The sequence below is a fragment of the Equus przewalskii genome, chromosome 7, assembly GCF_037783145.1.
Source record: "Equus przewalskii isolate Varuska chromosome 7, EquPr2, whole genome shotgun sequence".
Lineage (NCBI taxonomy): Eukaryota > Metazoa > Chordata > Mammalia > Perissodactyla > Equidae > Equus > Equus przewalskii.
This window is the reverse complement of record NC_091837.1, coordinates 25,665,500-25,693,355: the sequence shown is the minus strand read 5'-3', so window position 1 is coordinate 25,693,355 and position 27,856 is coordinate 25,665,500. Positions and strand designations below refer to the sequence as shown.

The following is a 27,856-nucleotide window of genomic DNA, read 5'->3' as shown; positions in this document are numbered from 1 at the left end:
CCGGAACCCTGTGGTAAACTGAGGCTGGTCCAGGCTCCCTCCCCATGGGTTCCTGGGAGGCCAAGTGACTGCAGTTGACCCCGTCCTGTATTTTTTGCCTTAGCGGAGGTTAGGCCTTAGGTGTTTTTACAAATTTGTCCTGATTTTAAAAAAGAAGTATCGCACGCTGGTGAACTCCATGTCTTTTAATTTCTCTTCGGAGAAATTTTTCTTCTCCAGTCATTCTTTAAAACAAACCCAAAAGTCTTTTAAAAGAAAAACCCCTTTTCTGGTGGATTTAAAACGACACCTGCTTCCGGCTAGCGGCTAGCTCCCCGGACGGAGAGCGTGAGACCGATTGATGAGGGGCCCCCTGCGGAGCCCGCCAGGCCCTCCCGCCTGCCAGGCCCTCCCGCCTCCACTCCTCTCCGCAGCCGGAATTTTCAGGTGGACAAACCCCTCTCAGCTTGACCTGTCCGTCCGACCAAGCGTGATTCCTGAAGACACGTGTATTTCTGTCTCTGGGAAAGGGCAACACCACTCCCCCCACCGCAGCCAACGCCGCCCTCACCGGTGTTGGACCCCACCATTCTGCTCTTTGCTCTTCAAAAACGGAAGAACCACGTGAAACCTTCTGTATCTGGCTGCAATGTCAACTATAAATTAGCTTGGTTATCTTCTAGGAGAAATGCTATTTGTTTTGGAGTGGTAGTAAAAAGGGCTCAAAGGATAAGGAGGCCACTCAGGCCTATTCTGAAACCCTGATGACATCAGCTCCCAAGGGAACTGTGCTGCACGAAGCAAGACTGTAGGTGGGTACCAGGTAACCCCCGCCTCCCCGCCCCCTCCCGTAGCGAGTAGAACGCGGGCGGCTCGCAGCACTCGGGGTCTCACACGCTTCTTCAGCCCGGAGTGCCCTGCGCGTGTCTGCAGACCGGAAACGCGTTGGTGTGTTTCCCCTTGGGAGAAACCGCCCTTCTTAGGATCAGAGTGAATGCAGCTCCTCTGATTCCAGCATCTCGGAGACGGAGGGTGACTAGTGTTCTGTGGGCTGGTGTCTTATTTGCAAGGCCGCCTTAGAAAGGCGGGAGCCAGGTTTAGGCCAGGGGCTCCTCAACCCTTTGGTGCGATAGACCCCTCCGGGGGAAATTTGCTAAAAATGCTGGTCCCTGGACCTCCCGCTGGACCTCCTGGAATAGAATCATGGATGGGGCCCCAGGAGTCCATATTTTAATGGACCTAAAGGGGATTCTCACGTAGATTGGTCTAAATAAATCTGGGATGACAGATTGAGAAAAAAGAATTTAGGCATCGATTGAGCACCAACTGTATATCCAGGACTGGACCTGGGGGTAGGGTTGCCAGATTGAACAAAAACAAGCAACAAAACCAAGAAACAACAGCAAAAGGATGTCCAGTTAAATTTGAATTTCAGGGGGACAGTGAGTAATTTGTAGCCTAAGTGTGTTCCATGCAATTATCGGGACGTGCTTGTACTGAAAACCTGTTCGTTGTTGACCTGAAATTCAAATTTAACTGGACGTCCTCGTTTTCTCTGGCAACGCACCTGCGGGAGGAGTAGGCCAGTGCCCTCTGGGGTCCGCCCTCTCCCCGACGGGGTGCCTGCAGGTCTGAGGTCCTAGGAGAGCCGAGTGTTGGGGGACGGGGGCCCCAGACAGGCGGAGCTCCAGGCCCCACGATTTGGGGCTGGGCTGGGAAGAGTCCCTCTGTGCCTGTGCCTCTGATAGTAGCTGTTATTTTGGTTTCTGAAAATTGTGCCGCCCCGGCGAGCTTCTGGGGCTGGGCCTGCTTGGGCTTAAAGAACTTTCTCGGGAGCCACAGAGCGAGGTGAGGCCACGAGCCCGCACCTGGGGCCAGTCGGCTGCCTCCAGTCACTTCCATCGCCAGCTGGAGGAGGAAATAAAAGAGAAAAGGCAAATGATGAGCGCGGTGTGTTTGCCTGCCTGCTGGTCCTGCAAGGAGGAGGAGGAGGAGAGAGAGGAGGAGAGAGAGGAGGAGGAGGGAGAGTTGTGCTCCCAGCCAGGCTCCGGGGGCTCTTCCTGCCTGACCGTGGTCCTAGGGCTTGGGGGCAGGGCATCCTAGCTGGAGACAAGCCCCCTTTCCTTCCTGCCCCCAGGAATTCCTCTGGGACGCCTTGTTGGGTGCAGTCAGCCCCGTGGGCACCCTTCCCCCTTCCAGCTATGACTGCCTTCTGCAGAAACTTGTGTGCTGTTCTCAGGGTGCAGGGGCAGGGTCCCCAGGCATAGAGAAGGGGGTTCGTTGCACAGATAGAGCTGATGGTTCTGACGTCAGAGCCCCATGGCGGCACCTCCCTGGACACAGCCAGGATGTCCTACCCCTCCTCACATAAAACAGAGACAAAGCGGGGGTCTTCTCTCTATTTTGCCAGCAGAATCCAATTGTCAAGTTATTAGGGAAGCTTTTGACCCAAAGAGATTCTACAGCTCTGCCTTCTGCTCAGCCTCCAGCCCAGCTGACCCCTCCCCCGGTCCTGTGCCCTTGGGGATGCAGTCAGTGTCCTGTCGTGTCCTGTAGGCTTTGGGAGGAGGAGTGGCCAGAGGTCCTGGAGCCCCAGAAGCCCGCAGGGCGGCCTCCAGCCCGTGCTGAGTCTTGGCCTGGGCCCCACACCTTGCCCTGCTCCTGAGCATGGCGGTGGCTGTGAGGGGCTGCCTGTCTCGAGAGAAGACAGGAAATGGGGCCTCCACTAGCCAGGAGGGGTATTTTTATGTGAGTAAGAAAAAGAGCCCTCTGTGCAGACATGGCCAGCTCTAGGTCAGAGAGCTTGGCAGAGTTTGACAACCCATTTGCCGTCCCCTTAGCTGAGTGCCCTTGTACAGTGAACAGCCTGGACAACTGTACAGGGCAGCCCTTCAGGGAAGTGTTCCTGGACCTTTCTTACCTTCTCATTCATCTTTCTCCCATTCCAAGTCCTCATTCCTCATTTGAACAAAAGTGGAAGGGAACAGGAGGAGGAGGAATCTGCTTCCCCTTCTGGTTCCTTGAGGGTCTGTTACGTGTGTCTTTGTTGGGAAAGCAGTTTCCCCTTTTTGCTTTTAGCGAGGCTTTCTTGAATCGTGGCTCTCTGCCCACGTGGCTGAGATCCTGGCCCCCCGGGTGTCCCATGCTGCCTCCGTGTGGTGGTGGGGATGGGGGCTGGTGTCACTCTGGCCTGGCCTCCCCCTTGCCCTGGGCTTGAACCTGGCTCCATCCAGGAAGCCTGGTGTCCGTCCCAGAGGGAGAGGAGCCAGGAGCCGCCCCTGTCCTGCCCTGGGGTGGAGCAGGCCCGCGGGGCTGTGAGCAAGTCGAGAGTGGGCGGTAGGGCCGTGGGGGCACTTGGGGCTTCCCAGCCACAGCTGTGGGGGCGTGGAGGCCTCTCCCTTCTTCACGGGTGGGGGGGGGTGTGGGGGGGAGGGCTGGGGGGGGTGAAGAGCTGCTCCCCATTCTTACCATCTCTGCTGTCTTTAAACATTTTTTTTGAGAAATTTAAAAAAACTTGAAACCGGATAAGTGACAATTTCTGAGTTCCCTCTTCCCAAACTCAACAACGTTGTGTTAACATTTTTAATATTAATTTTCACCCTGTTCCACTGCTTCCCAGTGTGACCTTTGCCCTTCTTGCCAAGGCACTCCCCTCCCCCGCTCCCCTGAGGCAGCCTCTCGGGAATTCGGTGTGGATTTTTCCCTCTAAATCTGTATACACTATCCGTGGACAATGGATAATTTAAAAACCGCCTGAGTGTTGTCACAGGGTGTGTGTCCCTCTGCGCTGCCTCCCCCTTACTTTTCGGTGGGTGACCGCTGTCCATGTCAAGTACCGTCTTGTGCCCGCTCTTACCCATGGGCACTTAGGTGGTTTCCAGTGGCTCTGGGTTAACGGTGTTGCACATAAGCCCTGGACCCCTTGTTCTGCCTGTCTCGGTGTTTTAGGCAAGTCCCTTTGGTCCTCAGTTTCCCGATCTCTAAATGGGGTGGGGGCAGGGCGAGTGGTGTTCTGGAGGTGAGGGCCTTCGTCACTGCACCCTGAGTCTGCAGGCCCCTCCAGCTCCTGTCGTCTGCTTGATGGATGTGCTGCTGACGGGGACGGGTGGGCGTCTCTGCGGGACGGGCGGGCAGGGGTGCGGGTGGGGCTCGGGGGCTGGGCCCAGTCATCAGCTCCCCGTTTCTCCACAGGGTTGCAAAGATGCTGTGAGCTCGCCCAGCCTGGCGGCTCAGCCAGAACAGCTCCCCGGCCCCCGCACCCCGCTTCTTCAGGAGTCTCCGCGGACAGCCCCCAGTCCCAGGGCCTGAGCCCCCCACTGCCACACGCATGTCCACACGCTGCACATCCCCCAGCACTTGGACACACGCGTGCACAGGTGTCTGCAGAAGCTCAGGGATGGAGCTGCTGCTGAGAGGACTCAGGGAGAGCCTCATCAACAAGGACTGTTCCGGAACCTTCTCTCAAAGTGACCCCCAGACACGGCCACAGGTGCTGTGGGCACTGGGTCCCCTCCCTTGGGGGAGCTCTTGACAGCTCACACCATCTCTCCCCAGTCGTCCTCTCCATCAGTCTCAAAACACTGCAGCCCCTCTTGGTGGCCCACTCACGGGGACCCCGCTTTTCCTCCGAGGGGCTGGCTCCTGTCCCGACATCCACCCAGGGGTGCAGACTTCTTGTGCCAAAGCCAGGTGGGCAGGGGGCTTGGGCTCAGCATCCAGCTGGGACCCGCTGTCTGCCCGTCCCGGTGGGGGCAAGCCCGTTCACCCGGGCCCCCCAAAACCAACCAGCTGAGCGGGGCTCCGTCACCGGGGACCCCCTGCAGGCCTGGGTCCCCCTGATGTTCCCCAGGCGTCCGTGTGGTGTCTGGGTCCCTCTCCAGCTAAACTGACATCATCCTGTCCTGAGCCGGCTGTCCCCGGCTGCATGGCAGGGGGCTCTGTCCCGACTGTCCCCCGGGGCCCCAAACATTTAGGGGCCGGCAGCTCGGGGTCTGGGCGGGTGGTAACCCCGATCCTGGTCTCTGCGGAAGCCTCTGTCTCTTTTCTACTGGAAGAAAAATGGGTTTTATCTTCTTTTAAAAATAATGCAATATTGAAGTAATAAACCTTTTAAAAAAGTGACCGCTTACGTCTGTGACAGCCTGTTTGCTGGGGGGTGCGGGGGGGGGCGCTTCCTCAGGAGTTCTGGGCCCTTCTCTCCGTGGTCAGCAGCTCCTTTCTGGCGGCTGCCGCAAGGGTGTCACGGACGGGCTGCGTGCTGTTCTAAAACCCTGAGCTTGTGTACGTTTAGCGTTTCAGATCAATCCCGCAGGAATGCACGTCTTGTCTAGAAAGAGTGGGTCCTCGTGACCGTGGCCCCAGCCCCAGGGTAAGCCCCTGGCCCACGGCCTGGAGCCCGCCAGGCCGCTGTCCATGTGCTGACACACACATCGATGTGCCTGCAGGACACACCTAGTGCCGCCCTGACCTCTCGCTTTTTCTTGTTACAAAAACGGCGAAGAGAGAAGTGGGTGAGGGGAATGGCCTGGGTTTGAATCTAAGCTCTGCCTGTTACTGGCTTTGTGACTTTGGGCAAGTCACTCGATGGCTCTGTGCCTCAGTTTCTCCACCTCTGAAATGGAGATAATAGCACCAGCGAATTGACACACGAAATGCTCTCAGAACATGGCTGGCACCTGGCAGGGGCCACATAAGTTTGCCGTCGTTATTATTATCTGTTAGGATTTGTCATTCTTGGTTTTTTCCACCCCAGTTGCCCACTGTTCATGTGTTGCTGTCTTGGAACGTTGCTCCCTGTTCCTGTGTGCTGAGCCCCTGGCTCTCTGACGGCCGCGTGGTCAGCTGCAGGTGCTGATGCATTCCCCCCTCGGTGGGCTCTGAGCCGTTTCTGGTTTTCCCCTCTTGCGACACAGCGTCCTTTCCTTTCTTCAGTGAACGCTGAGCACCTGTGACTCACAGGGGCGGCCCCAGGAGTCGGGATGTGTCGGTGACCGAAACGCCCTCGGACGAGTTTCTCTCGGGTGCATACGGAGGGGGACACACCGTCACTGGGCAAGCCTTTTTCTCCTTACTGGACATTTCCAAATGACCCTGCCACAGTCAGGGACACCATGACGCCACAGAAGACGGGGCAGGAGCTGGGTCCTCAAGGTGGTGGCAGGTGGACCCACGACTTCCCCGGATTTGGGCTCGAGGCTGCCCTGCGTCTGATCCTCTGTGCCCGGCACGCCCGCCCCCAGGAGTGTTGACATCAAAAACCTTCTCTCTCACGTGTAAATAGTTGCAAAGGATGAATTTCCTGCATATTGTCGTCATTGAAGTTTTGAAATAAAACCATGTCATCGCTCTTGGAAATGGACCCAGTGAGCTCTAGATATGACGGCGAGCTGACACTCAACAGAGATTCAAAAAAATACACGTACAAGCTCTCGGAGTCAGAAGTTTTAGCCTTCCCCCCTTGAATGTGTATTTCCTTCTTCTCCCCTAGAATTTTAGCTAAATGTTACATAATCTGTGCCTTTAAGTTTTATTAATCATTCTATTGAACATCTCTGCAACATGGATATCTGTTCGAGTTGAATGGATGTTTTGATTTTTTCACGTAACCATAAAGGTTAAATGTTTTCCGGTCTGGACGGCCATTCCACGCTGGGTACACAATTGATCAGCGGTATCGACATGTTTCACATTTTGTTATATATCAAAGAAATAAACTTTGTTGGAATGTATCTCCTTCTTGTATGTATCTTATATATCTTTAAATTGATAGAGTTGGTGTGTGTCTCCAGTTCTAAGCATTGTAACACATATAGATCGGAGTGACCACCAACAGCCAAGACACAGAGGGAGGCCATCCTCCCTCCACGCGTCCCGCTCCCCCCGTCGTAAAACCCTGCCAGAGGACCTCACGTCTGGCGACCAGAGAGCTGTGCCTTTTCCAGAAAGTCACAAAAACGGAATCGTACAGCATGAAGCCTTCAGAGACTGGCTGCTTTCCCCAGCGTCTTGTCTCAGATGCATACCAGCGGCCGCCTGGACCCTAGTGGTTTCTTCCCATTGCCGAGAAGCATTCATGGCCTGCATTTACCGTAGGTTGTTAACCATTCACGAGTTGAAGGACATTTCAAGTGTTTCCAGTTTGGGGCGATTACGAGTACAGACTGCTACCAACAGTGACGTGCACATACTCTCCTTTGTCATGGGTGAAATGCCTCGGCTGGGAGTGCTGGGTCCCATGGAAACTGCCAGAGTCTCACGGGGGCTGTGCCGTCCTGTGCTCCTGCCAGAGAGGTGGCTCTGCGTGCTGGCCGGCACTTTGGTATTTTCAGTTTTTAAAATTTTAATCATTCATAGGGGTATCTTGCTGGGGTTTTTGTTTGCTGGGAAACACATCTCACGATGAGATGAGGAGGACGCCCCCTCCACCCTGTACCCACGAACGACTACGCTTCCTGCCAGAATGAGACAATGGCAGCAGCTGTGTTCTGATTTTTGTAGATTTAAGATAGAGGAGCCTTGTTTACACAAATAAGTAGCCAGGAGCGGAAGGAATGTGCCTATAGCCAGGGCACTCAGTTCTTAACTCCTGAGTGGAGGGAAAAAAATCGGGTGGTGACCTGTCATCACCAAGCAGTGTCACTCATCTGTCAGCCGACCTTCCTTCACTTCTGCAGAGAGCAGCAAAGTGGAAACCCCTTACTTGCAAAAGGACCACGCAATCTCCAGATTCGTTCTCGAAACCAGTATTTGGGGTGTCCCCCTGGTGGGGCTGGGGGGTGGGGGGCTGCATCTGCCTGCTGCAGAGGCCAGGGGCCTGGTGACGGGGCAGGGGGCCGGCCCCTGGGGCCTGGGCCTGCTCTCAGGGAGATGGCGGGCCAAAGCTCACGGCTCCAGGCCCAAAAGATGGTTCCCGTAAACCCTTGTCTGTTCTTGAGCGTTGCGGTCCCTGGCGTTCGGCAGATCACTAGTGACCTCCCTGGGTGGGAGCCTCATTAGGGACATTTCTGACTTTTGCATTCAACTCTACCAGCTCATGAAGAAAAAAACCCAAAAAATCCCCATGAAACATTCTGGGGTGTGTGTGTGTGTGTGTGTGTGCAGGTATGTCCCAAGGGGACAGAGGACAGAAGCGCCGAATGTGCCCTCTGCGTGCCTCGCTATGTGCACATCTCGCCTCTGAGCATCTTTGTAAGGTTCAAACTGATTGGTTTTGGTACACTCTTGGTCTCTAAACCCCGCCACTCCTTCATCCGGGGCTCAGAGAGGAAACTGCCCTCCGGCCCACGGCTGGAAGGACGGCTGTGGACACCCTAAGGGACACTGCGTCAGCGTGGCGTCTGCCGAAAGAGCCCTCAGGAGTGTCTCTGACTCTGAGGCCTCCTGCCCAGGCCCTCACCCTACACTCCAACCGCCCCTACTGTGGGACTCCACCAACTTAATATTTTTCTTTAATTTGACTTGCTTGTTTCACTTAAAGAATTTTCTTTTCAAAGAAAAGCAGCTGTATCTGAACTTGTGGGTCCAATGGGCGAGTCCAGTATCTGTTAAAACAAATACATCGCTGTTAAAGGTGTTCATGCAGGTACCCCTAGATCTGCCGCATTCAGGGACTCTGCCCTGTCCCTTATCGTGTCCCGACTCCCCCATCTTCCCGCTCTGCTTGTGGGATAACTGTGACTCCTGTGTGGAAGGTTTCCCTCCTTTCAGTCCTCACCATCATCAAAGGCTCAATTCCAGCCATGCCCCCTCCTCCAGGCAGCCCCCCTGATTGCTTCTGCTCACTCAGCTTTTCCCTGTCTTGGAATTTCTGAGGCACTGTAACTGTACCCTAGATGAGGCTAGAATGTTCTAGAATATTAGAAATCCTAACTCCAGTTGCTGTAGTCCCAAGCCCCAAGGGCCTGTAATGTAACCCCCAGCACCTGCCATTGTGCCCGAGACTGGAAGATGCTTAACCAAGACCATTATTCTCATCGCTCGGCATTCCTCTGCCCGCACAGACGGCCATTCTTTCCACCGATATTTATCGAGCGCTCACACGCACTGAGTGACGTCACGGCGGTGGCTTTCCTCCTCTGAGAGAAGATGGGAATGATGTAATACCTGCCCGGCGGGGTCAGCGTGGAGCTCAGGGGAGCCGGTGGGCGCGCGCGATGGCTCGGGCGTGGGGACTCTGCGTTCAGGCCCGCTGATCCGGAGCCCTTCTGACGGATGCCGCGGGGTCTCCCCTGGGGGCCCTGCCAGGCTGGCCAGCCGCTCTCCTGGCTCCCCGCGTGTCCCGTGCGGTCCCCTCTCCGTGCAGTGGCCTGAGAGGTCGTCCTGAGATGTAACCCGCCTCAGGGTTCCTCCCTCGCCTACATCCACGTGCGGCTTTTCCGCATTTTGACATCAAGTCCCCCGGGGGCTGCTGGGAAAATCCCTCCCCTCCGCGGCCGCGGCGCCGGGCTTCGGGGCAATTCCGGGATCGGCCACTGGGGGGCGAGCTGCGCACACCGGCTGCGCGGAGGCCCGCGTTCTCGCCTCTCGGGTGGTCCATAAATGGTGGTCGGGGGGGACACGTTACTTAGGGTCACAGCCCAGCTTTAGGGACTTGTAACCTCAAGAAATCGCATTTTATGCATGTGTCCGGGCATTTTTTTTCTAGGAAGCGTTTCCGTAATATTCAGGTTTTCAAAGGAGTCTTGACCCCTTCCTTTCAAGGGTCTTGTGCGCAAGAGTGACGCCCCTCAAATAAAAGCGGGGCTCACGTGGCGTTTGCTCTTCCTTAGCATGTAAGGGCGGGGGGGGACTCTGGCCTGGGCGGCAGGCTACCTGCGTGCCCATCTCTGCTCGGCGCCAGGCGCGGGGTGGCCTTGGGGAAACCTACGACCTCTCTGAGCCTCGGTTTCCCGTCCAGGAGCCGGGAGAGAAGATGCCGTCTCTGGGTCTGAGAACCCCGCGAGGGTGGAGCAGAAGTGGATGCGTGAGCTCCCTCTCCGGGGTCGAGGACCCCCCACCGTGAAAGACGGCAGATGCCGGGCTCCCAGCAAGCGCTTATCAGACACCCACTGTGTGCAGGGCGCTTGCGGGGCCCCACGCTCGGAGAGGGCTGTGCGCACGCGCGCGTTCATTCCTTCCCGCTGTTCTCTGGTGCGCGCGCGGTGCCGGACGCTCCGCATATCTCGGGGGTTATTTTGCATCCGATCCCGCAGGCCAGGGGCTGAGACAAAGATTCCTGGCCACGGGGTGTCCCAGGGGGGCAAACGGGCTCCAGCAGCCCAAGGACAGTTCCCCGAGGACGCCGGCGGGCACTGGTTTTGGAGCGTGAAAGTGCCCTAAAGCTGGGGCACGAAAACAGTCCAAAGGCATCTGTTCGGACCCGTTAGAGCACCAGCGTCAGCCGCCTCAGCAAACAGTGACGGCCCAAGCAGGCCTGGTCTCTGCCCTCACGGCTTACCTGCTAGTGGGGTAGACAGCAGAACAGCTAGTGAAGGAATAAGGTAACTCCCGAGAGCCCCCAGGCCAGGAAAGTGACATGACGTGAGGAGGTGTCTGTGGGGGGTGCTGCTTAGATGAGAGAGTGTTTCCAGAAGGGTCCTCTGAGAAGTACCGTTTGTGCTGATTCCTGAAGGATTTGAAGAAAGCTGGAAAAGGGCACTTTAGGAACTGGGAACTGAACTGCATGTGCAAAGGCCCTGAGGCAGCAACATGCAGCTCAGAAGTGAGTGGGCATGGCTGGAGTGTAGTTAGCGAGATGGTGAGGGATTGGAGGGAGATGAGGGTGGAGGGTCAGACACGGCCCCAGTCAGGCAGCGCCCCGTAGTTTGGATTTTAAGTACAATGGGGAGCACTGGAGGTTTGAAGCTGGGGAGTGAAGGTGACGGCTGTTTGCACTGAGTGTGGGTTCCCCTAGGGACAGGTGCCGATGCGCAGGGATCCGGCAGGTGGCACTCCGCAATTTATAAGACCTCTCTTGCCCGCCCCCCCCCCCGCCCTCCCCCCCCACCCCCCGCTCTTGCTGCAGGACCTTCGGAGCACCCGAGATGGCAGCTGCAGCAGCCTCAGGCCCTTTGTACAGGTGAGGAAACTGAGGCATGTTCCTCGCCTCTCGTCCCTTCTTGATTCCTAGGTGACCCCTGCGAGGGCGGCTGCATCCCTTTGGTTTTCGCTCTCCGGCCCCGAGTCCCTGCCTTGCGCGGTGTCATCTTCCTTTGGATGGGAGCCTTGGTCCGGCTCTGCCTCCCTCCCGGGGATCCCGCCACGTCCCCAGCGCCGGGCAGCTGGCTGGCCCCGTGGGGTGTGCAAGGCGGTGCGTGTAGAGTAAACGAGCCGGTGATGGGGGCAGGGGTTGGGGTGTAACTTGCGGGAGAGAAGCATGCGACCCACTTGGGTGAGGCTGCCCCCAGCCCACTATCCCCCCCTTCCCCCCCCCGCCCCCCAGAGCCCCCGGGCCGCAGTGCAGGCCTCGGCCACCGGGGCCACTGTGTGCCCACCGTGCGCGGTCCGGGGTCCGGGGTCCACGGGCCCCTCTGCGGCTCAGGGGCTGAGCCTCGTCTGTATTGGAGGCTCCGGATGTATGAAAAGTGCAAAATGAGAATCCGACGGCCGGGCTGCAAACCCGGGCTCCGTCTGCGTTCACACCGACCGAGCCACCGGTTTCCGCGCGTGGAAACGCCGTAAGATGTCGCTCAGCAGGGGCCGCGTCGGGCGGAGACAGGGCTGCCACCTTCCGTCGGGCGGCGGGGCTCCAGGACCGAAAGCTGCGCCCCGGCTGAGAGTGGCCCTGGGTCTGACCATGATTTGGGGGGACGCAGCGCCCCGGCCCCGTGCGCGCCCTTGGCCCCGGGATGGGCCCAACCCGATCGGAACTGCATCTGCGCAACAGATGCACAGTCTCAGACGCCGGCTCTTCTGGGCTCAGCGGGGCCGGAGCCGGGCCCCCTGTGCCGGCTTCCTCTCCTAAAACAGGTCATCGCTGACATTTATTGAGCACTTGCTGTGTGCCACACACTGTTACATCCTAGACTCGTTTCATCTCCTTATAACCCAGGAAAGTGCTGTTACCATCCTCCTCCTCACGTTACAGATGGGGAAACTGAGACACAGAGAGGCAAAGTACGTGTCCAGGTGTTATGACTGGTAAGTGTGGGAGTCCAGATTTGACCCTTGGTAGCCGAGTCCCAGGGTTGCGCCCCCGGCCTCTGCCCTGCACGCCCCCTGGTCCAGTTAACCTGGGTCATTACTGTTGCTGGCAGCCAGAGACCCCTCCTTTCTCTCGGCCAGTCTGGAATGGTGCTGGGGAAACCGGCTTCGAGGAGCGTCGTTCCCAGCCAAAGCTGCAGGCAGGCCCTGACTCGGGAGAATCCGGGAAGCCGGGGAGACCCAAGGAGAATGCAAGACTCATTTCCCCCAAACGCGAGCCCAGCTCCATCTGGGAAGAGACTGCATGCCAGGCCTGTGCCCAACGCGCTGGAAAAGCTCGGCGCAGGGGACCATCCGGGCTCATTCCAGAGACGCCGCGAAGGAGGGGGAAGGAGCGGAGGGAGAATAAACATTCCTAAAAATAGGGCTTGGCTCTCCAAACCCCACAGCAAACTGGAAAGGGAGGGCAGGAGAGGCGGAGGGGCAGCCCGGGACTTCTGAAGAGGGTCCTGCCAGGGCCGGGGCTCTCCCACGTTCCTCTCCAGCTCTGAGGGTCCAGGCCTGGGCGTCTTCCCAGGGTGGGGGGAGGCCCAAGGGCAGTGTCTTGGCGTTTCTGGATCTCATGGCACCTTTGCATGAAGCCTTGGGCACAGCGAGCCTGACAACATCCGGAAGGAAGCCCTCGGCCGAGGGAGGAGGGGCCCTCGCAATGGAGCTGCTTGTTTTCGTCTTTCAGGAACAGATGTTTGAGCCACGCGGGCCACGATGCACATTTCTGCAAGCTGGATCTCATTTGCCTCTTCGGCTTCCATTACGCAGCGGGGCTCCTCTCCCCTGGGGGACATCCCGGCAGATGGCCGGGGAGCAGCGTGGCGTGGAAGGTATGAACGTGGTGGCCAGCCTGCGGCCGTGGTTCAGGCCTGTGGAATGTTCTTCTGGGCTCTGGGCTCCTCCGTCTGTTTCCGCGACCCGCCCCATCTGCTATCCCTGGGCCGCAGGAATTCGTTCCATTTTTAGGGCATGGAGACGCCCAGCCGGGATACCAGTCTCTCTGGTCCTGCCTGGTGGTGTGCTCAGCCCTGTGGTCTCGGGCTGCGGCAGCAACAGCTGTTGAGGGAAGGACATGGTTTCCCCCGTGATGTCAGCCTCCGCGAGGAGGCGGGCGGCAGGGGGTGGGAGCTGGAGCTGTTTGCTGGAGAGGCCGCTGCGTCCCTCAGGCACGCCACTGCGACCTCTCTGTTCTGCGCCTCCCTCTGTCCAACGGGAATTCTAATTCCTGCCTCACGTATTTCATGGGTGCTCGTGAGGAGTGTACAGAAGGAGGATTTATGCACTTCGGGCTGAAAATAGTGTGGAAAGACTTTGAAGTGTGTTGCTCTGTGGTCTTGGAACAAGCCCTGACGGCCGCGGGCTGCAGGGTCTATTGGAGCCGAGCTGTAATGCCGCCCATCACCAGCAGGCGCCGCCGTTGACCTCACTCGGGCCTGGGCGCCGGGCACCTCTGGTGCGGGGCTCTGGGCTAGGGACCCTCTGGCCCCGCCGTCGTCCAGAGCCCAGCTCGGCCTCCCGCCCGCTGACCCGCTGAGGCACACAGGCCAGAGTTGCTGCGCCTTCCTTTTTGATTTGAATTTTCAAAAGAAGATGGTTTTAAAAAATGTAAAATCTCCTGATTTTTAATTATTGGCAACAGATTCTAATTAAATAAAATACTCTGTGGGCCAAATGAAGTACGTCTTAGGCCCAGCTCTGTCAGATTTGGGGCAGGACTTGTTCGCTGTGTAATTTAGGCATAAATGCCTGGGGCTGCGCACCCCTTTCTGGAGGTGTGTATGTGGGCGTCTTTCGCCAGCGTGATTCACTGAATGTGTTCATCTTACGTACAAACAGGGTTCAACGGATCGCACTTTGGGGTTTGTAAACGGTAATGGCTGAGACACAAGTTCCTAGAGTCAGACTGGACTGGGTGTGAATCCTGAATGTACTTTTTAGTAGCTGTGTGACCTTGGGCAAGTCTCTTAACCTCTCTGAGCCTCAACATTCTCAGTTGTAAACATGGGGATAAGAATACCCATGTGTAGCCATCAGTAGTGTGTACACCACATAGTTCTCACTGTCATCTTCTGGGCAGCTGGGAAGATGGCACGTCCTGACTCCCTTGTGGTTGGTGGAACCGTGTGATTCATCGTGGCTGAGAGCTGAGACATGGGAATCACCTCTGTCACTTTTGGGGCTGCGGGGCTGCGAGTCTTCAGCACTCCTCCTCCTCGTCTCTGCCCTGCGACATGCAGCGTCTGCGGTGCTGGCCGCCCGTCAGCCCGGGTCCCAGAGGACAGCGAGGAGCACAGCCCCAGGGTGACCTCTGAAGCAGCAGCAGGAAGCCAGCCTCGGTCACGCTAGCTGCCGAGACCTGGGACTGCCTGTCATCGCGGTGTCCCTGGGCCATCCTGACCCAGATGCCCCGCCAGGAGCCTCGGGGGCGGCGATGGAAGATGCACGGAGGGGCCTGGCGCGTGCGACGCAGAAACCGCACACCCTGCTCCCGTGGGTCAGCACGCGCTCACGGAGCACCTGGCCGGGCGGCCGGCTCCGGGCCCCGGGGACTGAGCGGAGAACAAAGCAGACCGCCGTCCCGGACCCCCGAGCAGCCGCTCTAGCGACTGGCGTGAGAGGAAGATGGAGCCGGGCGCCCCGTGCTGGGCCCACGGGGACTGAAGGCCCGTCTGCAGCTGCCGCCCGTGGGACAAACCGGGATGGGGAGCCCCTCCCTTCAAGGAGGCGGCAGGCGGACTGTGGCGATCGTGACTGTTTCCGGCCTAGTCGCCCACGGTGACATCAGTAGCTGAGCCCGGCCTTGGGCCGAGGCCGATACTGACTTTGCCTGGGGAGCAGGCGAAACGAGTCTGAAACAAGTCACCTCGGCACGAAGGAGGGACAGGAGGTCACCGCACAGCCCAGAAAACCTGAAGGTGCAGGCTGTCCGCTCGCACTCTGCCCCCTTCGATGCATAACCCAGGAACGGTGGTGGAAGGGGACGCCGGGCCTTTCTGAGGGGTGCCCTCGTGTTTCAAGTGACTCTGCGTGCTTAGTGCTTGCCTTATCTCATGTCTTTCGTCCCTACGCAAATTCTGCAAGGAGGAATTCACCCCATATTACAGAAGAGGAAACCGAGGCTCAGAGAGGTTGAGTGAGCTGTCCAAAGCTGCACAGCGAGGTAGTGAGGCGGCTGGGATTCGAACGCAGGTCTTCTGCCCCCCAAATCCTGTGCGTGTTCCCTGCGCTGGCCCCCCACGATGTTCTTGGGAGCAAGAGAAGAACATGGACAGCACAGCCCTCGTCTCCCCTCCCTTCTCCTGGAGGCGCCAACCAAGGCGACTTTTTATCCTTTCTGGTTTTGATTATTTCTGCCCTTTGGACTGAGGCCCTACTGTGTGCTGGGCCTTGCGTGCGCTCTCCACGCTTGCTCACAACGTCCCACAGAGGCCGTCGCTGTCCTCGTCCCGCTTCCACAGATGCGGCGACTGCGGCTCAGAGAGGGGACCTCACTCAGCCGGTGGCCAGCTGGTATGAGGTGGCTTCATGGACCTGGGGGCAGAGGCGGGTCAGAGGCAGCTAAAGGCCCCTGACCTTCAGGTGCACGTCCCCTGGGGGGCCAGCTGGTGGGGGGCCGCCTGTGGCCACGCCCCCGGGGCAGGTGAGTTCCAGGGCAACTCCGGGCTGGTGTGGGGTCACCTCCCAGGGGAAGGAATGACCTTGGACCAGACGGAAGGGTGCAAGCTGGCACCTGTCAACATGTTGACTTTGGCTCACACAGTGTTTAAAGGGGAGAGAAAACCCTGAAATTAGCAGCCAATATTGTAAAATCAAGAGATTTCCTATAAAAAATCTGTATTTCAGCTACTCTTACAAAATCCGGAGATCTGGCCACGCTGGGCCCATGTGCCTGCCCGCTGTCCTCCGGGTGCCAGGTCACGGCCGGGCCCAGCCTTGCTCACTAAAGGCTGCTGTGCCCTGGTGGCCCCTGAGCCGGTGACCCCGCCCCGGGCCTGAACTCCTGGGAGAGCCTCCTAGACGCTGGCGGAGGGCCGACCCGGACACCGACACGGACATGGGAACACGTTCTGGCGGCCCGTCAGCAGTGCATGGACCCCTGGGGATGTCCCACAGCCCGGAGCCCCTCGTCTCCACTCTGTGGCCACTTGAAGCCAGCGCCCCAGTCTGAGGGTGTCCTCCTGAGAAGCAGCGTTGACCAGCGGGGAGTGAACAGACGGAGAGGGGGCGACGGAGGCAACAGGGACAGTGACGGTTGCGCCCTCCTCTGCAGGCAGAGCCCGGGGTCTGACGCGGCCCAGGGGCTTTGCAGGTGTGGCTCCTTCGGGAGCTGGAGACCGGAGGTGCGTTTCCAGACTCTCCCAGGCCCCTGACTTCCCCACCTGCCCGTCCACCTTCTCTCCCACACCCCTGGGTTCTCAGCCTGGGCCCCCCAGCCTTAGTTCCAGATCATTCTTCATGGGGGGCTGCCCTGGGTGCTGCAGGACGTCCAGCAGCACCCCTGGCCTCGACCCACCAGACGCCAGGAGCCCCAGCCCTCGGTCGTGACAACCAGCGAGCTGTTTCCAGACAGCCCGGCGTCCCTGGGGCCACCCCGGCTGAGAACCGCTGCTGGAGTTTGAGTTCTCACTGGTTGTGTCTGGAGCGGCGAGGCTTTCCAACATGCACCCACGTGGCCCTTCTTGCCCCCGACGTGTCAGGTTCCCACAAATGTCGTCCTGAGAGCCTGAGAGCTCCCCCCATGTCCACAGCCCCCGAGGGCGCCCCCCAGGACCCCGCGCCCTCCGAACTGGGCGAGTCTTTCTTCCGCCCTGAAGGCCCCAGAGGGTTTGCTAAATGGGATTTCCTCCTGCCGGCTCTCCCCTCGACCTTCCTGCCCCTGAACGGAATTAATTTCCTGAAAAAAAATCACCACCGTCCCCTCTGCGCTAAACCGTGAGCCGTTTCGCGGGGCTGGAGCTGGCAGGCTGCGGGTTGGCGCTGGGGTGACGCGCCCTCTGAGTCTGAGATGGGGATGGAGGGGCGGGGGCCTGGGGACAGGGGAGTCCAGCCGGTGCCCTGGGATCCTCGCCTCCCCGCCACCCCTGGGCCTTGTCACTGAAGAGGCAGGACGCACACAGGCCCCCCGAGATCCATTCGTCTCCCCTCATTTGCAAGCGCTGAATGAAGTTGCTCAGCATTTCCCCGACAGGGCAGAGCGCAGCATCTCCAAGCGAGCTATTTCTGGGCCATTTTTTCCAGCGTTACTTGCATATTATAATTAAGAGATAATGTCAGTGGAATAGAACATCGTCACCGGGTAACGGTCTCCTGCTGCTTCTGAAATGTCAAGGCAGAGTCACAGCATTTATCAAAAATAAATGTTGGCGGGAAGACGCGACGTTTGTTTTCGCAGCAGGGACATTAATCCCGGGACAACGAAATGGCAGTGGCTTTATTTCTCTTCTCCGGAGTGATGGATGCCAGCGGGTCGTCCTGGCTGGTGGCTGGGGGGTCTTGCCGGGGTAGGGCGTTGGCGGCGGGGCCAGGTGGCCATGTCTGGATGGGGTTGGCAGGACGGTTTTCGCTGCCCTCAGTCCCTGCCCAGAACCAGCAAATGCGCCCTCTGGCGACTCTGGAGGTGGCCTGGGGGCGTCCTGGCTCCCGAGGGGGCCGGGTGGCCTCTGCACCCGCCGGCGGTCTGCTTATTGGTGGGGAGACAGAGGGCACTTGGCAGAGACCCTCGTTTCTGCCACCGCGTGGTCCCTGGGGAGCCAGCATGACAATGGAGCGGGACCCTGGACAACCTGAGTGTGCGCATCGCTGCTCACGAGGGGGCCAGGCCGGGAAAGGGCAGCTGAGATGGCCGGGCACCGGCACCTCCTGGTGACCTGGGGACGGTGCGCTGACTGTCCGGGCAGCCTTCACGGCCGGCTGGGGCTAATCGCGCGCTCCGCTGACAGCTCTTCCGCCCCACCACCCCCAGTGCCGGTCTCGAGTGCACAACGGATCTGGCAGGATGCGGCTGACATCCCCCCGGGGCGCCGGATCCAGTCCCAGCTCCGAAACGGCCGTAGCGCGACTTTCCCAATGTCCTCGCGCTTCTCGAAGCAGCCGGGCTCTGTCCCCAACCAGCCAGGGCCTCAGCCCTTGCTCCTCCCGCCCGGGGCCCCCTCCTCTGCTCCTGCCTACACACAACCCCCACCCGTTGTCTCTCACTTCTTCAGACCTCCTTCAAGAACTCCTCCAAGGCCGGCGTGGTGGTGCGTCGGTTAAGTTTGCATGTTCTGATTCGGCGGCCCGGGGTTCGCTGGTTCCGATCCTGGGTGCGGACATGGCACCGCTTGGCAAGCCATGCTGTGGTAGGCGTCCCGCATATAAAGTAGAGGAAGATGGGCACGGATGTGAGCTCAGGGCCAGTCTTCCTCAGCAAAAAGAGGAGGATTGGCAGCAGATGCTAGCTCAGGGCTAATCTTCCTCAAAAAAAAAAAAAAAAAGAACTCCTCTTCCAGAAAGCCTTCCCCGGCCCCCCAGGCCTTGGCTACATGCCCTTCCCTTCTCCGGCAGCCCCTCCATAAGGTTTCGCAGCACTCATCACCCTGTCAGGGCTGCTGGGGTCTTAGTCTGAGCCCCCTCTGAACAGTTGGATGAATGAACGAACAGACGGAGGCCTTCTGTGTGAGTTTGTATCAGTTATCTCTGGGCAAAACGATGCAGAGTGACAAATGGCCCCACATGTCAGTGACCTCAAACAATGGTGTCTCTTTGGCTCACGAGTCTGCAGGGCAGCGATGGGGCTGGGCTCAGCGGGGTTCCCCGTCTCAGCCGGGCTCACACGCGTCTGGTGGCAGCTGGCCGTTGGCTGGTGGAGGACGGCCTCGGCCCAGGCCACTGTGAGACCTCTGCCCCGCGCTCCGCCTCTCTGCCAGCAGCCTAGCCCGGGTGTGACCCCGGGGCCGGGGGTCGGGAGGACAGGCAGAAACAGGCCCGGCCCGCATGGCCCAGCAGGGAACTAGCACCCTGGAACTGTTTCACGGAAAGCCAGTCACGAGCCCCGTTCAGACTCGAGGGGCCCCCGGGGAGACTCTCCGGCCTCAGTGAGAGGGACCGCACGGCCACCTGGCAGAGGCGTGGGGACACGCAGAGCGAGGAACCAGGACCATCGGTGCCGTCTGTCATCAGGTTGCGGTCAAAGGCTTACAGCAGCCCAGTGGGTGTCTGAAAAGTGCCACACAGCGGAGCAATTCTTCCTCTGATGGTGACGACGATGACGGGTGTGTGTGCGTTCACTGAGGTAATAAGCACACAACAGGAAATTCACCATCTTATCCATTTTCAGGACAGTTTGCTCGTGTTAAGTACATTCACATTGTTGTGAAACACATCTCCGGAACGATTCCATCTTGCAAAACAGAAACTCTGCCCCACGGAACACTAACTCCCCACCCCCTCCCCAGCCCCCCGCCCCCTGCATCCTACTGTCTGTGGACGCGACTCCTCTGGGGACCTCGTGTGAGTGGAATCCACAGTGTCTGTCCTTCTATGACTGGCTTCTTTCACTCAGCATAATGTCCTCCAGATTCATCCACGTTGTAGCATGTGACAAGATTTACTTCCTTTTTTTTTTTGAGGAAGATTAGCCCTGAGCTAACAGCTGCTGCCAATCCTCCTCTTTTTGCTGAGGAAGACTGGCCCTGAGCTAACATCCATGCCCATCTTCCTCCACTTTATATGTGGGACGCCTGCCACAGCGTGGCTTGATGAGCTGTGGGTAGGTCCACGCCCGGGATCCAAACCGGTGAACCCCGGGCTGCTGAAGCAGAATGTGCAAACTTAATTGCTGCACCACCGGGCTGGCCCAGATTCCTTCTTTTTTGTGGCTGAATCATATTCCATCATCTGGACAGAGCACGTTTTGCTGTCCACTCATCTGTTGATAGAAATTTGGGTTCCTCCCACCTGTCAGTTGTTGCGAACAACGCTGCTGTGAACGTGGGTGTGCAAAAATCTCTTTGAGACCCTGCTTTCAGTCCTTTTGGATGTTTCCCGGGCAGCGGGATCACTGGGTCCCAGGTGCTGTGGGCTTTAGCCCAGCGGCGTCCACACATCCACAGAGCAGCCGCGAGGGGGGAGGCTCTGGGGCAGAGAGCTTGGTTTGGACCCCAGCTCTGCCACTTCCTAGCTGTTTTCTCAGTTGAGCCACCTGCTCTGAGCCTCAGTTTCCTCCTCTGTGCAATGGGTGACAGTGTCTATCTGTGGAGGGCGAAGGTGGGAAGAGTATGGTGTTGGAACGGTGCCGGGCGCCCAGCACCTGCCCAGCAGGTGACACCCATGTGCGTTTCCTGCAGACTTCTTGTCTGATGACTGTGACTTTACACCGTCCCCACCCCCAAGCTGCTGGGCGCTGGGAGTGACGATCCGTCTCTATCAGGATGTACCCAGAGTTTATCTGCCCCGGGCAAAGCCCAGAGACAGCTGGGTTGGTGTTTGGTGACAGGCACTGCCCCTCTGCTGGGGCCTGGGGTGGGGGGGCAGTGACAACGCAGCCGTGGGGGAGCGGGGGGCTCCCTGATTCAGAGGCCTCCAGCCCAGCCTCCCCACCCCCCCCACCCCATCCCCCCCCCCCCCCCACCCCCCGCGCAGATGGCTGGCTCAGCCCAGCTGAGAGGGAGGAGCTCGGAAGAGAGGAGCCAGGCCGCGTGGCCTGCAGTGGGGGGCGCAGGGCAGATGGAAGCGTCTGCAGGCCGGGCTGGGGGGGCCTCGTGCACCTGGACGTTGGCCGAGCTGCGGGTCGCACAGACGCAGGGGCAGCGAGCTCCCCAGGGAGGGGCAGGCGGGAGGGGGAGGGGACAGTGACATTGCTGTTTTCAGAGACAGGAAGGAGGGCTCAGGGAAACCGCGCAGGCGGGGCTGGGAGGCTGCGGGCAGGGACTCGGGCCGAGCACACGGCCACAGCCGGCTGTCCTGTCTCCTGGGGCCTCGGGGCCACTTCCTCCCACCGCAGAGAGCTGCGTCCTCAGCGCGGCGCTGAAGCTGAGCCTCCTGGTCCTGGGCTGGGCGTCAGCTGCCGGGCGGGGCCTCCCGGGACCACCGGCTGACACGAGATGACCTGGCTCGGACTGGCCAAGGTCAGTCAGTCAGTCCCCAGAGGCAATACCCACCCCTCCCGCCAATCGGACCCCCGGCTCTGCTGTTTATTGGGGGACAGAGATGGGACGGTCACCCCACTGGGAGCGTCGAGGCTGCGGCGGGGTCAGAAGCGTGGCTCTGGCAGGTTTCTGTGACCCCGACCTCCTGTGTGAGTGTCTGCTTTAGTCCTCGGGCCGGCAGAGGGAGGGGGCAGCTGCTCAGCTGGACAGGCATTTGCTGAGCAGCGGCTCTGTGCCAGGCCTGGTTCTGCTCCCTGGAGTAGGTGGCTCCGAGCGAGGGCAAGTGGCACAAGAGTCAGGGCCGGCCACGCAACCCGGCACAGCTGGCCCAGCTCCGCCCCTCCCTGCCTCGACCTTTCTTCCACCCGGGGCAGAGTGCGCGTCCCCAGCCCTGGCTTTGGTGCGGCCACTCGACTTGCTGTGGCCAAAGGAGTGAAGCCGAAGTGCTGCCATGCTGGCTCGGCTCCCAGCCCTCACGGGACCCCATGCTTCCCCCCTGCCCTTGCCATCGGGCGAGACGACACGCCTGGAGGATCCCGCTGACCCGAGGGGGACAAGAGGCAGGTGGGGCACGTGAATGAGAACATGTGGCCGTGGTTTTAAGCCACTGACGTTGGGGCCACTTGTTACTGGGCATTTTGGTAGCCAGAGCCAACTGACACACCAGCCATCGGTCAGTGCTGTTGTAGCCTCATTCTGCAGACGGGAGCTGAGGCCAGCCAGGCGGAGGGGCTGTCTCAACATGGCAGGGAGCTCCGGCCTGCTTGTTCTGTCATTCAGCACCGATCCCTTGCCTGGAACTGTGCTGGTGGCTGGACACAGTGGGTGGCACAGATGCGCCTTCTGGGAGGAACCTGTGTTAAGGGAACTTATCCTTCCTCACAGCTTCAGCAGGAGTCCGAGAACTGACCCGCCACCCCGCTGTGCAGACCCACCTGAGCCGGCCTCGGCCGAGGCAGGCCGTGGGCTCCTACGGGCCAGGCTGGAGCGCGTGTCCACTCCCTGTTGCGGGGGGAAGGGAGGACCCCCGACCATGTGGACTGGCCATGGAGGAGAGATGGTTTCCCCAGGAAAACGTGGGTACGGTTAGACCTCAAGAAGGGGAAGTAGATGCTGAGCAGAGAAACACGAGGCTCCCCCAGACCTCGGGACCTGATGGAGACCTCCCGGCGGCCCTGTGGGCCTCGGCGAAGCCCCCCAGGGTCCACGCTGCTCCAGGCCTTCCCGCCCTTGGCCGTGCCTCGCGGGAGCACTGAGGACGCATGGCCACCCCGCCGTGATTTATTCCTGGCATCCGCGTGGCCACTTGCTGCGAGGAGCTTTGCTCTGGAACGGTCAGCTACGGGGCCATCCGTCTTGTTGGCGGCTCCTGATAAAACGCGCGGCCCGAGCAGACAGGGCCCGTAACGAACACGATCAGGGCTGTTCATTTAGAAACCAGGAGACCTTGAAATTGGCTGTAATTGACGGGGTGAGCAGCCAGGGGTTTGGCTGGTTTGTTCCGACCGGAGACAGCCCGCCTCTGGGAAGGTCGCGGCGACCCACACACTGGCTGTGAGTCCTGGACGTGCCCCCCCGTCCGGCCCTGGGCCAGCTGCGTGGCCTCTTCCAGACCCCGTCTCCTCGTCTGTGAGAGGGAGATGCATTGGTCAGCACCAGCTCAGCTATGTTGCCATAACAAACAAGCCCCAATCTCACGGCTTCAAACAACCGACGTGCATTTCTCACCTGCCGCGTGTCTGTGGTGGGTTGGCTGGTGGCTCGGCTCCACCCTCCTCACTCCAGGACCCCGACTCCTGGAGCGTCTCATCCACGCTACGAGCACCCCGTGGCCCGGGGCAAATCCCGCACTGGCTCCTACAGCTCCTGCTCAGAAGCAACTTCCCTCACTTGCGCTCACATCTCCTTGGTCCGGGCCAGTCACACGGCCGTGCTAACTTCTTGTGGGCGTCGGGGTAGAAAAGCCCCACCACGTGACAGGTGATGGGAAAGCCAGACGGTTCTCATTTATCAGAGAGAGCCGTCTGCCGAGCCAGCGCGGAAGGCGGGGTCGGGCCTCTCCCTCCTGGGGATGCTCATCATCTGACTCGAATCCATCCTGTGTTTTCCCGCCAGATTCGTCCCTCCCCCCGCCATGGCCACGTCCCTCTGCTGTGACCTTCCAGGGCTCCGCTGGGCATGAGCGCTCGTCAGCCTGGCGTTGGAGAGCCCTGCGTGGCGCCTCACGGATAGTCACACGCCTCGGAGAGGGCCAGCCCGCTGCGTCCCCAGGCTCCAGAACAGGGCCCGCCACCCAGCAGGTGCTCAGTCATGACTTGCTGCGACTGTGAAATGCGTGCACAGCGTCGCCTGCCCTGGAAGACAGCAGAGGCATGTCTCGCTGCACCGTGCCACTGCCGCCCGCCGTCATCGCCATCCCCTGGAAGTGGCCTCTCTGCTGCATACCCGGCCCCGGGAGCCACCTGCGCTCTGGGCCTCGGCCCCTCACTCCTCCACACGGCCCCCGTGTGGGCATTGCTGCAGCAGGATTCTCTTTTCAAAACTTTATTTCTTCCCCAGTTTTATTGGGATCTAACTGACATACAATGTATTAGTTTGGGGCGTACAAGACGATGACTCGATACATGTGGGTATCACGATGAGCACCAGAATCGCTCAGTTAGCGTCCATCACACATAGCCACACTGTCTTTATCTTGTCAGGGGAACTTTGGTGATTTGTTCTCTGGCAAGTTTCAAATATACGCTCTGGCCTCGTCACCTTCAGGCGGGATTCCTCAGCGATATTCATTCCCGTTTATTCCCCGTCATTCTCCCTCCTCCGATTCCAAGACAGTTTATCACTCTGTGAATTTTCTTGATTTTGTTTTTACCAAGCAGGGAGTAGAAGCTTCTGGAAGACAGTTATCTATCTGCCTTGTATTAAGCTGGGCTCTCTAGAGACACAGACCAATGGGATATCCACATCCACATCCATATCCATATCAATATCTACATCCACATATCATCTGTATCTATGTCTGTCTATCTATCTATCCATCTGTCTGTCTGTCTGTCTATCTACTTGTCTATCTCCCTATCTAGAGACTCATTAGAAGGAATTGGCTCACGTGGTTATGGAGGCTGAGAAGCCCCACGATTTGCCGTCTGCACGCTGGAGGCCCAGGAGGCTGTGGTATAAGCTCCAGTCTGACTCTGAGTCCAAAGGCAGGGAAGACGGACGTCCCTGCATGAAGACAGTCAGGCAGAGAGAGTGCATCCTCCCTTACTCCCTTTTTGTTCTATTCTGGCCTTCAACTGATTGGACAAGGCCCACCCACATTGGGGAGAACAATCTGCTTCAGTCAGTCTATGGATTCAAATGTTAATCTCATCCAGAAACACACCCAGAATGGTGTTTGACCAAATACCGGGGCAGCCCTTGGTCCAGTCAAGCTGATACATAAAATTAGCCATCTCATGCCTTTTGTGAAAACCCCATGTATTAATCAGTCAGGGTATAGGCTCAGCTGCTGTAACAAAGAAACCCCCAAACACACAGGTTCAGACAGGAGAGGAGTTTGTTTCTGCTGGGAGATGTGCCAAGGGAGGCGAGCGTCAGGGAAGGCAGGAGAGTCTGGGGACCCTGTCCCTCCGTCTTGTTCCAGCAGCCCCAGGATACAGTCCTTTACGGCCCGGGGGAAGTGGAGCCAGAACCAGACCCATGTCCAGCTCTCAGAAGCAGGAGAGAAAGACAGTGGCGGGCAGGTGGCTGCTGCGAAAGTGGCCTGACCGTTTCTGCGGCATCCGACGGGAGCGAGGGCGCGGGGTGGGCGGCGGCTCAGCATCCGGTCCCAGCTGCGCGCTCTCACAGGGCCGGGCGTCCCAGACCCAATGTGAGCAGCTGTCGGCTCTGGAGCGGCGCCGAGGGAGAGGGGGTTCCACAGGCTGGAGTCGCAGAGCCAGGCTGGCCTGCTCACCTCATCCCGCGGTGCTGCCGGGAGGGGACAGGATCTGGGCGCTGCCTCTGCGCCCGCGTGGACGGCTGCCCGCCATGCAGACGCTGCGGAGCTTCCACCAGAGGGACCGCGGGCTGCATCCTGCACATCTTACGGGCGGCCGGAGGGACCCCTCGGTCATTTGGTCTCTCATCCGACACAGCACGGAGCAGCCCACTCCTGAGACCGAGACTGAATTTCCTTGGAATCGGCACTTGTCAATTGGAAAGAAATAAAAATGGGTCTATCTCGCAGAGCTGGGTCTGTGGCCTGAGAGGTACCCCCGTGAGTTAATGTCCCCATTGTGTTAAGTGAGGAGACCGGCTCAGAGATGTCAGGTCACTGCCCCTGGTCACACAGCAAGTCCAGCATAAAAGTGGGATTTGGCAGGAGGCCCGCAGTGTGCAGACCCCCAGGCATCGCCGCTGGGCCGCCCTGTCCCGCTTGTGTGCAGGCACGTTCTGAGGTGGACGCAGGGCGGGCAGGAGGAGTTGCGGGGGGGGCAGTCTGGGTGCTGAGGAGATAGCTGCGATGTGTGGTATAGGTTTGCCAGCCGTTCTAGAAAGTTCAGCCAGCCGCACCCTGGGGAGCTTCCTGGAGTCTCCTATCTATGTCTCAGAAGCAATGGGCGGTTTTCTAAGCAAGTTGTCGCCTGCTGTCACCTCCCCACACCCGGCGGGGCTGACGCTCTGGGGAATTTTTCAGAGCTGCTCCTGCTCCGGGAGGGGGAGTGCCCGGGCTCGCAGGGGCGTTGAGGAGGCCGTGGGACAAGAGCCTGTCCGCTCTGCTGCCCTGGCCCAGCCGGAACTCACCGCTCTGGGCCTCGTGTCCTCGCCTCCAGGAGGGACCCGGTAACACGGCTGCAGGGACAAGCCCATGGCAGCGCAGCTGCGTGTTTCTCTCGCGCCTGTGCGTGGGAAGGCCTGCGTGGGGCCCGCGGCTTCGGGCGCAGGTGAGCTCTCCCGTCCGTGACTCCGCAGGTCCCCTCTTAGCTCCAGACCAAAGGGGACTCACACGCGTGTGTGCAGGCGGCGTGCGCAGGAGTGTGCGGGGCGCCCTGGTCACTGGAGCAGAACCCGGAGCCGACCCACATACGCACGGGTGGGAAACGATGAACACACGGCGAGTGTCCGTGCCGCGACTGTCCCAGAGCAGCGGGTCGGTGAACGGCAGCTCCGGGCCGAGCGGAGTGGATGGCGGGGTTTCTCAACCGGGATGCTATCGATGGTTTTTCCTCATTATTATTATTACTATTATTTTTAAAGGTTGGCACCTGAGCTAATATCTGTGGCCAATCGTCTTATTTTATTTTTCCTTTTTCTCCCAAAGCCCCCTGGTAGATGGTTGTATATTTTCAGCTGTGAGTCCTTCTAGTTGCGGCATGTGGGACGCCGCCTCAGTGTGGCCTGATGAGCAGTGCCATGTCCATGCCCAGGATTCGAACCGGCGAAACCCTGGGCTGCTGAAGTGGAGCGTGAGAACTTAACCACTCGGCCACGGGGCCGGCCCCTCATTATTATCTTGTAATAGCAGCTTTATTGAGATGTAATTCACATAAGACACAATTCGCTTCAATCACATAATTCAATGGATTCTCTTCTGTTCGCAGAGTTGTGTAACATCGCCACAATCCCTTTTAGCACATCCTCGTCCCCCTGAGAGGAGCCCCCCCATCAGCAGTCCCTCCCCCAACCCCCGGCCCCGGAACCCCCACTCTGCTCTCCGTCTCTGGATCCACCTGTGCTGGGCGTGTCACATCGTGGGTGGCCGTCCGGGTCTGGCTTCTTTCATTTAGTGTATTTTCGAGGCTCAGCATAGAGGGGTCAGCACTTCGTTCCTCCTCAAGGCGGGATCCTATTGCAGTGTGTGGATGGACCCCATTCTGTCTATTTATTTGTCGGCTGACCGGAATGTGGATTGTTCCCGTGGTTTGGCTCGTAGGATAACGCTGCTGTGGACGTTCGTGTCCAAACTTCCGTGTGGACGTGTGTTTTCCTCTCCCTGGGGCTGCGGACACTGGGGCAGGGCCGTCCTGGGCATCGCAGGGTGTTTAGCAACATCCCTGACTTTACCCCCCCGCCCCGATGCCAGGAGCACCCACGTCCGACCCGTGGTGACAACCGCAAATGTCCCCAGACACTGTCCAGTGTCCCCTGGAGGCAAGATCGCTCCGGTTGAGAATGACCAGGGTCGAGTGAAAAAATCTCGTCTCAGAGAACACGACGCCCTGCAGCTCAGGACTGGGTTATGTAGGGCCATGGGGCTCCGAGCGCAGCCCCCAGAGTGGCAGGATCCGCATCCGGGGGGATGTGCCAGAAACGCAGGTTCTCAGCCTGCTCCAGACCTGCGGAATCCGCCACTCCGGGCCTGGGGCCCCAATCCGTCCTCAAGCCTTCCAGGTCATTCTGAGCTCGCTCCAGCCTGAGCACCATGGGTGTAGACAGGCACACAGGCGTCCTCACACCAGAAATCTTTATGCCAAAAAGCCTGGGGATGACAAACAAATTCAGGATCACGTGCCTGGGCCGGAGTGAGGACAACGTGAGTGTTTGTTCGGCGGAGGAACGGGGCTCCCTTCCGGGGCAGATGGGGACACGTGGGGCCC

At 59.2% G+C, this 27,856-nt stretch overlaps 1 protein-coding gene and 1 long non-coding RNA gene across 7 annotated transcripts in view; both read left to right on the top strand.

The window, feature by feature from the left end:
- Window positions 1-5,100, top strand: part of SCARB1 (scavenger receptor class B member 1) — a 71,163-nt gene extending 66,063 nt beyond the window's left edge. For 3 of the 6 annotated variants that reach the window (XM_070629299.1, XM_070629301.1, XM_070629303.1), the window contains exons 12-13: window positions 663-791; window positions 4,171-5,100. In XM_070629299.1, the coding sequence (XP_070485400.1) occupies window positions 663-791 (129 nt within the window). In that variant the 3' untranslated portion in view covers window positions 4,171-5,100. The remainder of the gene's footprint in view (window positions 1-662; window positions 792-4,170) is intronic. The other 3 variants (XM_070629300.1, XM_070629302.1, XM_070629304.1) reach the window with 1 other exon arrangement.
- A 4,999-nt stretch (window positions 5,101-10,099) lies between these two features.
- LOC139084773 (uncharacterized) lies at window positions 10,100-24,040 on the top strand. The gene is made up of 5 exons (XR_011542479.1): window positions 10,100-10,457; window positions 10,982-11,035; window positions 12,044-12,096; window positions 12,241-12,980; window positions 23,391-24,040. It is a non-coding gene; the product is annotated as an uncharacterized lncRNA (long non-coding RNA).
- Window positions 24,041-27,856: the final 3,816 nt, after the last annotated feature.